The following is a 9,529-nucleotide window of genomic DNA, read 5'->3' on the forward strand; positions in this document are numbered from 1 at the left end:
TTGTGAATGCCGCACCACAGTTTGTAAATCACCGTTTTAGATTGCACAAGTGTACCATAATGTGTACAGTGGATATTTAATATCTACACACCCCTGTTCAAATGCCAGGTTTTGTTGATTAAACAAATAAAACAAAAATAAATCATTTCAAAACGTATTCCACTATTAATGTGACCTGCAATCTGTACAGCTCAATTAAAAAAAAAGTATATTTTTGAGTGAGAAAGTAAAAATAAAACAACTGAGATAATTTGGGTGAACAAGTGTGCAACTCACTCTTTTTACTGGTGGTGTGGTTGTTCAGGTTGAACCAATTACATTCAGAATCATGTTCAATGGCAGTCAATGCACGCCTGCCACCATATAAAGTGCCTCTGATTAACCCAAAAGAGCGACTTCATACAGGTCAGTGAGGCTGCTAAGACACCCGGCAGCAATACTGAAATAATTGCAGGAATTTCTGGCAAGAACTTTGCGTTCAATGCATGTAACAGCATTCTCACATCTCCTTCATATGCCTGATATATGGGGAAAGACCTTTTATTACAAAGAAAGAAAAAAAAATGCATGTGAGAAACGTGTGTGTGTGTGTGTGTGTGTGTGTGGCAGGAGGATTATATGTAGAGTGAAGCGTAGTTCTTTATTTTTCAACTATAACTGCGGCCGTAATCAAGGTGGTGGGAATTATGGCAAACTATTGGTAGTAAGTCAGTAAACGTAAGCACAAAACGTTCAGGCTTCTGTTTAAAAGTAAAATGTCAGGAAAAGCCCACTAGAACAGTTGTCTTTAAATGGGGTTTAATCTGAGGAAGTTTAAATGTTGGCAGGTGGTGTGCTGACTTCCATTTACATTGCCTGTGAATGTGATTGATTAATTCTAAAGACAACCACTTCCCCATTTATAGAGGGTGTGCACACTTGTGCAACCACATTATATTAGGTATTTATTTTTTACTGTCCCTCTGGCTCTGTTAGTCACATTAGAAAGTTTTGAAGTGATTTATCACTGTCTCCATTTTTTTAACCATGAAAACTGTGTACACTGTAAATATTTGCAACTCATCAAAATGGCTGTTTTTGCTTTTCAAGCGCTCATCTGTCAGCAGCATTGCAGGAAAAACACTTCTCACACACTTTTTTAAACATGGACTAAACTAGAAACAATCTTTAATATTGTGGAGAGAAACCTCACAGTGCAGCATTCTTTACTTGTCTTGGATAAGTTGTGTTGCTAACCGACTCTTATGTTGTTCCTTTAATCATTACATTTGGCACTTTACCCTGTGCCAGCAGGTCCTGGATCTAATTTCCAGTGACAACCTGAATGTACCATCTGAAGAGGAAGTATATCGGGCCGTGCTGAGCTGGGTGAAACATGACATAGATGGGCGTCGGCCACATGTTCCATGGGTAGGACTCATTTTTGTCTCACCTGAGGCGATTTCTGACTGCACACTTCAAATTCAATTCACCGAACATTGCTGCTGTCCTGTCAGCTGATGAAGTGCGTGCGGCTGCCACTGCTGAAGCGAGACTTCCTGATGAGCAATGTGGACACAGAGCTGCTGGTGCGTCACCACTCTGAGTGCAAGGACCTGCTGATCGAGGCTCTCAAGTATCACCTGATGCCCGAGCAGAGAGGCGTGCTCAGCAACAGCAGGACGCGACCTCGCCGCTGTGAGGGCGCCAGTCCCGTGCTCTTCGCTGTCGGTCAGAAGCAAATTCAAAGAGTCAAATTAATAAAAAATGGTCTCGTTTAAACATTGTGTGTATGTGTGCGCCTCTGTCCCAGGTGGGGGCAGCCTGTTCGCCATTCACGGAGACTGCGAAGCATACGATACCAGGACAGACCGCTGGCACATGGTGGCGTCCATGTCCACTCGGCGGGCCCGGGTGGGCGTGGCAGCCATTGGGAACAGACTGTATGCTGTTGGCGGGTGAGTGACGACAGTGTTAAGTAAACTTGTGCTGCTACATCCAAACCAATAGGTCATTTCGAGTCTTTATCTAACCTATAATGCATGTTTTTGCTACCGTTACGTTGCATTTTAAATGTCGTTCATTGTGTGAGTGACAATAAAGATGTATTATTTTCTATTCTATTCTATTCTATTCTAATGCCGCATTTTAGTGTTGATCTGTCATGATAATGAAAGCAATTCAATCCATGCAAACCATTTTTTCCGTTTGTGTTGCATTTCAGTCATGTACGCAATATCTAAACTCTACAACATGGCTGTCCTAAGTTATTTAGTGGATTGGGGTATACAGTAAAAAAATAAAAATTTGATGAGCCAGTGCTACACTCTTTATAAAAAGGGGGGCAGTGTGAATAGTGGGCATGTTGCAACACTTTTGGAATTTGGATTTTGGAAAAAAAAAAACTATAGCTAATTACAGATTCAGTCAAAGATAGAACAATATATACATTTAAAAAACTTATATTTACAATTAACCATCGTCATTCGCAGGGATGGGACTGGCCCAGCCCATCTCGAATAGCAAAACCCCACATATAATTGATGTGAATTCAACTGAAATGTATGGGGGAGGGGATTCTTTAAAGATACTGATCAACATTAAATGTAAAATGTAATGTCTTATTTTGAGATCGATGAGGCAAATTAAGAAATTATATATATATTATATATATAATAAATGAGTTTTGTCGATCTTTTCTAGTTATTCAAAGACACAAAGAACATATTCACAATTAAAATGGTAACACAATTTCTCTTCATAATGCCCTGTAAATAAAGATAATTCAATTTCAGAAGCAAAATTGGTTTATTGGTTTGTTACAGATTGCTCTTGTTATGGTTCTGAATGTGGAAATGTGGGGGGATCTATTCTAGTACAGAAAATACAAAATCCCGAAAAGTCAGAAACTATTTGCCTTATCACCTTCAACAGGAAGCTATGACTTAGGAGTTTTTCAAAAATAACTATAATACACACAAAACAATTGCTTGATGGAATGATGTTAGTGTGTTTAATACATTCAAGGTGAATAATGTCAAAGTGGCCGCTGCATCCTTTGATTTTTCACGTTTGGACCTCCTTGCTCTTTAGTATGAAAAAGCACCCCTTGTGTTCATTTGTCCACATGCCATTCAGGTATGATGGAACCTCCGATCTGGCAACCGTGGAGTCATATGACCCCATCACGAACTCCTGGCAGCCTGAGGTTTCCATGGGAACGCGACGGAGCTGTTTGGGTGTGGCAGTCTTGCATGGATTGTTGTATGCGGCTGGAGGTTATGATGGAGCTTCATGTCTTAATAGGTACACACACACAAACACATACGTAGTGTAACAGTACTAGAACATTTGTTTTTGATCATCTTTTCAAGACGTATTTAAAGATGTCTTTGCTCTTTTACAGTGCAGAGCGTTTTGACCCACTGACCAGCACATGGACCTCAATTGCTGCCATGAGCACTCGCAGGCGATATGTTCGAGTCGCAACTCTAGGTAGCAACTTGTGTTGCTCAGAATGCTTTAGATTATAATATAACGTGGGATTGATGCGCAAGTATGCATTTTGATCGTTTTTTCCGTTTCTTTCCCCCCTCCAGATGGCAATTTGTATGCAGTGGGTGGTTACGACAGTTCCTCACATCTTGCAACAGTGGAAAAGTATGATCCTCAGGTACAGTTTTTTTTGTTGTTGCTATGATATGGTAAGAATTTGTTTTTGTGGGAAGAATATTAATCAATAACTCTTGCTTAATTGTTGGAATGGATGAACAGAGCAACACGTGGACACCCATTGCCAATATGCTAAGTCGACGCAGCAGTGCCGGCGTAGCCGTCCTGGACGGCATGCTGTATGTAGCAGGAGGTAATGACGGCACCAGCTGCCTCAACTCCGTGGAAAGGTTCAACCCCAAGACCAACACGTGGGAGGGAGTGTCTGCCATGAACATCCGCAGGTTTGTCTGCAGGCACAATTCACAGTAGAACAACGAAAATCAGGAAGGAATATCGATGATAAAAAGTTATTATATAACAAAGGACTCTTTGGCCTACTGTAAAAAAGAAAACATCACGTTGGTGTCAGGCCGAAACCTTGCTATGGCCTCATGCCGGCGGGATGTGCCCGGAACAATTCACCAGAGAGGCATCCAGGAGGAGTAGATGCTGATCTAGCTCTGGCTCGATTTCGAGTCCCTGCCGGGTGGCCACGCTTCTCACCCTACTGTATCTTTAAGGGAGAGCCCACATACCCTGTGGAGGGAGCTCATTTTGGCCGCTTGTATGTATCCATGTTTTTATTCTTTCAGCGTAGGTGAGGTTAGCAACGTAGATCGACCAGTAAATCGAGAGCTTCTCCTGCCAGCTCAGTACCTTCGCTTTGTCTTGTCCCTCACCTATTGGGTGACCCCTCCAACACAATAAGGAGACAGCTCAGGGAGGGGATTATGAATTCATGGCCTTATTTTATAACAGCGGCTACATAATTGACTTTTTTGCTCACCACATTACGAGTCATGAGTTTATGAAAAATAAAAAAACACTTCTCTTACAAAATTGCAACTTTTTCATAATTACTATTTATGATAAACAATACTAATACTGTACTTGACATCATTTGGGGATTTTTTTCTCTTGAAGCTTATAAACCTTAAAATAATCCCCAATTGTTTCATGTGTGATGATCCCCACAGTTGCACGTGCACATACTCTCAGACAAAAATAGCTGCAGCAGATCAGCATGGAGCAGTGGGTTTTCGAGGGGTAGCCATATTGGATTTGTGATTGTGTCAGCTAATTCGCTCAACCCCCTAGACACACAACACATACACACGTACGCTCAGACACCCGCTTGCCTTTGTGTGAGTCAGAATGTGGTGGGCGCAAGTGCAACGCCATGAATAAACCATGGTGTGGAGTGCTTTTATTATCCAGTTGCTGGGAGGCTCAATTTACAGTGTAAGTAATGTCATCCAGTACTGATCTTTAATCTGTCTCTTGACCCAGCATGCACCCGTGTAGAGAAGAAAAAAAATCTCCATCCCTAAAACATATGTCACACAACTATCCATCCATCCATCCATTGTCTATACTGTTTATCCAGATAATCCTGTTCAGAATGGCTGAGAGCTTTGGCCAAAAGGTATACCACAACTGGGCACATATAAATCTGGGATAGGAAATAACAATGGTCTCTCAAGGGTGTTTTCCTGTGTCTGTCCAACAACAGTGCTGCCACAGTTGTTTTGTAAAAGTAACTTAAATACTTTTCTGATTACTTGATATTAAATGTAACTAAGTTCAGTTACAAGTTACTTTATTAGTTACATCAGATGCCAACAACCCTGCTCAACATAAAAATGACAACAGGTTTTGCCAATGTTTTATTAGAAAATCATTTTTAGCAGTAATGCTTGGGAATAAAGTTTTTTTTTTTTTATTATTAAAAATGAAGTTTGCAAAGTGGGGAGCCGGGCATCCACCTGAGGGGGTATGCACAGCACCCTACCCCTCTGCCTGTGTCATCTATAAAATCTTCCATCAAACTATTTAAAGGGACATCCGTCCAACAAAATCTTCTGTCCGCATCCCCCCTCCCCGACGACTTTATTTTTTGAAAAACTTGAAAAAAATAATGGATGGAGGCAAAGCAAAGCCCTGGCTAAATAAGAAAGTAGTAATTGGTGTAAAGGAAGTATGCTGAAGTGATACAGTTCGACTGAGAGACAAGCTTTGTTTGGCGGGGAGGAGCATGTTTAGCCTTAGTTGTTAGTGAAAGAAACTACTAGAGAGTCTGCGCCACTTCTGGTGCTGTTATTCAAAATTAAACCATCTTTAGTCATGTGTTTTTAAGGGCAATTTAAGTTCAAGTGTCTTGGTATCATAGTTTGTGGTATATTTGCAGTTGAAACTATTAACTCATTCACTTCCAACCATTTTCACTGACGCAACCCCCTTCGCTCCCAGCTGTTTTGCTGGATTTTGACAGATTTTGCAAGGCCCACAGAATATTGTGTTCTATTTCTATAAAAAAACAAACAAAAAAAAAACATGGAACCTACCAAAAGAAAGATTAGAGTCTATATCTGTTTCAGTTTTGCAGCAATTAGCATTAGAATGTAGCTAAGTTTCATTAATATTCACATTCCTGGTGAAAACAAAAAGAGCTTGTTGAAACATGGCCCTGGCTGATCTCTTATACTCTGCTGCCACCTGCTGGTCGTTTTTTCTAATAACTACCATTGCTTTAAGCCACCTCTTCATGTCAAAGCCTTCTGTATGCTCTTGCATAAAAAAAAACGTGTAAACATGTTTTGGAAAGTGAAGGACAAAGTATTAAAAAACTTGTTTACGTGTTTTTTTTTTCTGTTTGATTGAGTTAATATAGGACATTATAAACATTTTGGGGCAATAATTGATCTTGGTTTTTCACTATCTGTGGCAGGACTCTGTCCCTATCCACCGCAAGTAGTTGGAATTTACCATTTGGTGTATTTTGTTTGCCCATCACAGGAGCACTCACGACTTGGTGGCGATGGATGGCTGGCTGTACGCCGTGGGAGGCAACGACGGAAGCTCCAGTCTCAACTCTATCGAGAAGTATAACCCGCGCAGCAACAAATGGGTGGCGGCCTCCTGCATGTTCACGCGCCGCAGCAGCGTGGGCGTGGCTGTGCTGGAGCTGCTCAACTTCCCGCCGCCGTCCTCACCCACCCTGTCCGTGTCCTCCACTAGCCTTTGACACGGGGTCATCGCTTGGCTGAGCTCAGCCTCCGCTGCTACAACCCAGACGGGCTCTGGGAAGAGACGTAACTGCTCGGTTTGAGGAGGAGGAGGAGGATGAAGATGAGGAGTAGGGGTGTGAATGAGGCTCCAGGCTGTTATTAATGGCACCTGGTACCCATTGGCCATCAAAAATGTAATCAAAATATGAATTAGCAGAGGTGGGCGCGTCAATGAATTTTGAGCGTCCGTCATTCAGTAATCGTCAACAGTCGGGACACCCTTCCGTCATCGTTAATCCGTCAATATTTCAAGCCAAACCGTCAATCCGTCATTTGTGGATTGCTCAGCAAAAAGCGTCCATCAATCGTCATTCGGCAATCCGTCAACAAAATGGGACGTCCGTCATTGATGGATTGTTGAATTTATTGACAGATTGACGATTACTTTGACAAATGAAAACCCCCTTCCATCAATGCTTAGTTCATCAATTTTTTGAAGTTTGCCGTCAATCGTCAACAAAATGGGCTTCCATCATTGACAGACCTTTTGTCAATATTGACGGAATGCTCACCTCTGTGAATTAGAACAGATTAAACGGAGCTACTGCCTTGCGGAAAAATATTTTGCCCTTTTGTGCGGCTATTCTCATCCAAGTTCTCTCTCCTCAAGAATACAAAGCTAATTCCTTTTGAAGATTGACCAGCCTTTGCTCAAGCTCACTTTATTTGCTACCACCCCAAAATGTGGTGTTTGCAGTCTCACAAGAGATGCTGAATAAAATTAGAATGTAGCTCATTGGCTGATTATAACAAACTCTGCATGTTTAGTCCACAACAGCTGGCATTGACTCCCACACAAGGAGATTAAAATGAGGTAGTGCTGCTAATGTCACGCTAGGTGGCAGTAACATGCAATGTTCACACCCCAAGCACACACTGTGAGACAGCATGGACACGAAACAGGACCAGCCAATCCCTACAGTCCAAATGAGTTTGAAACTTAAAAGTTTAAAAAATAAGAATTATGACAAATTTTCAATTATTTATAAACATATGTAAATGTAAATATGTTTAAATGTCAGATGTTAAGAGAAGGAAATATATGAGATGCCTATTTAAAAGTGTTTTAATATATATTTATTTATATGTGACATGTACATTGTCAGTGGATTTAATGAAGTGTAAGAGGAGTAGTGTGGTTGTGTTTGGAGTGTATCCTACACTAGCTGTGCGGAATTTCATTTGTTTCCCCTAGGGATGGGCATTTGACTACTTTTCTTTAATGGAAGTCAGAAGATGAGTAAAATTAGCAATAAGATGATGATATTTTTTTGAATATTTGAAAGGGATCACCCTGTTAACATTCTAGTGTCACATTGAGCAGAATTTTCTGAGGAGTTGTCATGGTGTGGATGTAGCTCAATTTCTCGTAGTTGAAATCAAACTTCTGAAGACTGCAAACTAGTTTAGGCCCACGCAATAGTGCCTCTGCTGGTTGACGAAGTATTGCACAGAATTTAGACTCAATTGACACAAATGTTATGTAATTTACTAGGCCCATGTCTAGTTTGCATGAGTTTCTCCACCCCCACTTGTACGATGATCATGTGGCTCAAAAATCACAAGGGCATATGAAGGACTTCTTCATCAAATAAAATGACAGCAGCATACAAATATGAATTGCAACACTAAAGTATAATGCGACTGAGATATGAAAATCATTCTGCTCTCCCCTTATTTTTTGTCATGTATTTACATTCCGTGTTGGTAGAATTGACTCAACTGATTTTACAGACTGCTACTATAAGTATGGCTGTGTATGATATATACACATATACAATATAACCGTAACATTTCTGTGCAGTTTTTTTTTACTGTTTGTATTGAATTTGAATTGTCTAAATGGAACTTAAATCAAGGCTAACAAACTGTAAAATCCCATATTATTATTGCAAACTATGGTGACACATTTTCCTATTTTGTTCAAGGTTTTCCGTTTCTACCTCATTTTTCCATTGTTTGAGAGGACACAGTTCAATCAACCTGCTCACGTCTAATGGAGATGTTGTTAGTGTTCAAATCCATCAGGGAAGGAACAATGATTGCATCTGGTATGTACATCAAAATGTACTGTAAATAGGAAGATGGCTCAGTGAATCCATGTTGTTCAATGTGAACGTGACTGTAGCAACTTTTAAGTTTGTGCTCTGCTTGTATGTGGTAAATGTTTATTTATTTGAATTTTAAAATATTGAATTTTGCACAATTGCAAATGGAGCAATACAAAAAAAAAGAAGAAATAAAGATGTTCCAATTGTGGTATCGGTTTGAGATTATCTAAGTCTTTAAATCGGCAGATTGTACACCCACTTTTTCCAATATTTTGTGTCTCACTGTGCCTTGTACTGTGAAAACACACTGAACCGTGTGTTGCTAGGCTCACTTGCTCCAGCATTGCTTGGTAGTGTACCAGCATGCTCTCCTTTCTCTGTGAGCTATGTAGACAGCTGAGCACGCTCACGTTACATCTCTGAATTCAAATCAGGCTACCACACCTGTAGGGGTCCCCTGCACACGCCATTTTAACCCTATTAAATTGAATCAGCCATAAACCAAAACAAGCAAATGGCAAATCCATGCAATGGGTTTGATAATGGTGACAACACACACCGGCCCACCACAAATACTTATGACCACATGCACAATTTAATAATATCCCATGCAAGAGCTGAACATAAAATTATGCTCTCACAAAGATAATACTGATGTCACTGTGTACTAGTTTAACACTATTTATTATTGTATTTGTAGCTAAATAAGAGTCGAGA

At 40.5% G+C, this 9,529-nt stretch overlaps 1 protein-coding gene across 5 annotated transcripts in view; it reads left to right on the plus strand.

Annotated features, from left to right (window-relative positions):
* klhl17 (kelch-like family member 17) overlaps nt 1-9,020 on the plus strand; it is a 17,511-nt gene extending 8,491 nt beyond the window's left edge. For 4 of the 5 annotated variants that reach the window (XM_077545825.1, XM_077545807.1, XM_077545796.1 and 1 more), the window contains exons 5-12: nt 1,291-1,410; nt 1,497-1,710; nt 1,793-1,937; nt 3,118-3,285; nt 3,386-3,474; nt 3,579-3,652; nt 3,754-3,935; nt 6,490-9,020. In XM_077545825.1, the coding sequence (XP_077401951.1) occupies nt 1,291-1,410; nt 1,497-1,710; nt 1,793-1,937; nt 3,118-3,285; nt 3,386-3,474; nt 3,579-3,652; nt 3,754-3,935; nt 6,490-6,718 (1,221 nt within the window). In that variant the 3' untranslated portion in view covers nt 6,719-9,020. The remainder of the gene's footprint in view (nt 1-1,290; nt 1,411-1,496; nt 1,711-1,792; nt 1,938-3,117; nt 3,286-3,385; nt 3,475-3,578; nt 3,653-3,753; nt 3,936-6,489) is intronic. The other variant, XM_077545835.1, reaches the window with a different exon arrangement.
* Nucleotides 9,021-9,529: the final 509 nt, after the last annotated feature.

Source organism: Vanacampus margaritifer, chromosome 1 (genome assembly GCF_051991255.1).
Source record: "Vanacampus margaritifer isolate UIUO_Vmar chromosome 1, RoL_Vmar_1.0, whole genome shotgun sequence".
Classification (NCBI taxonomy): domain Eukaryota; kingdom Metazoa; phylum Chordata; class Actinopteri; order Syngnathiformes; family Syngnathidae; genus Vanacampus; species Vanacampus margaritifer.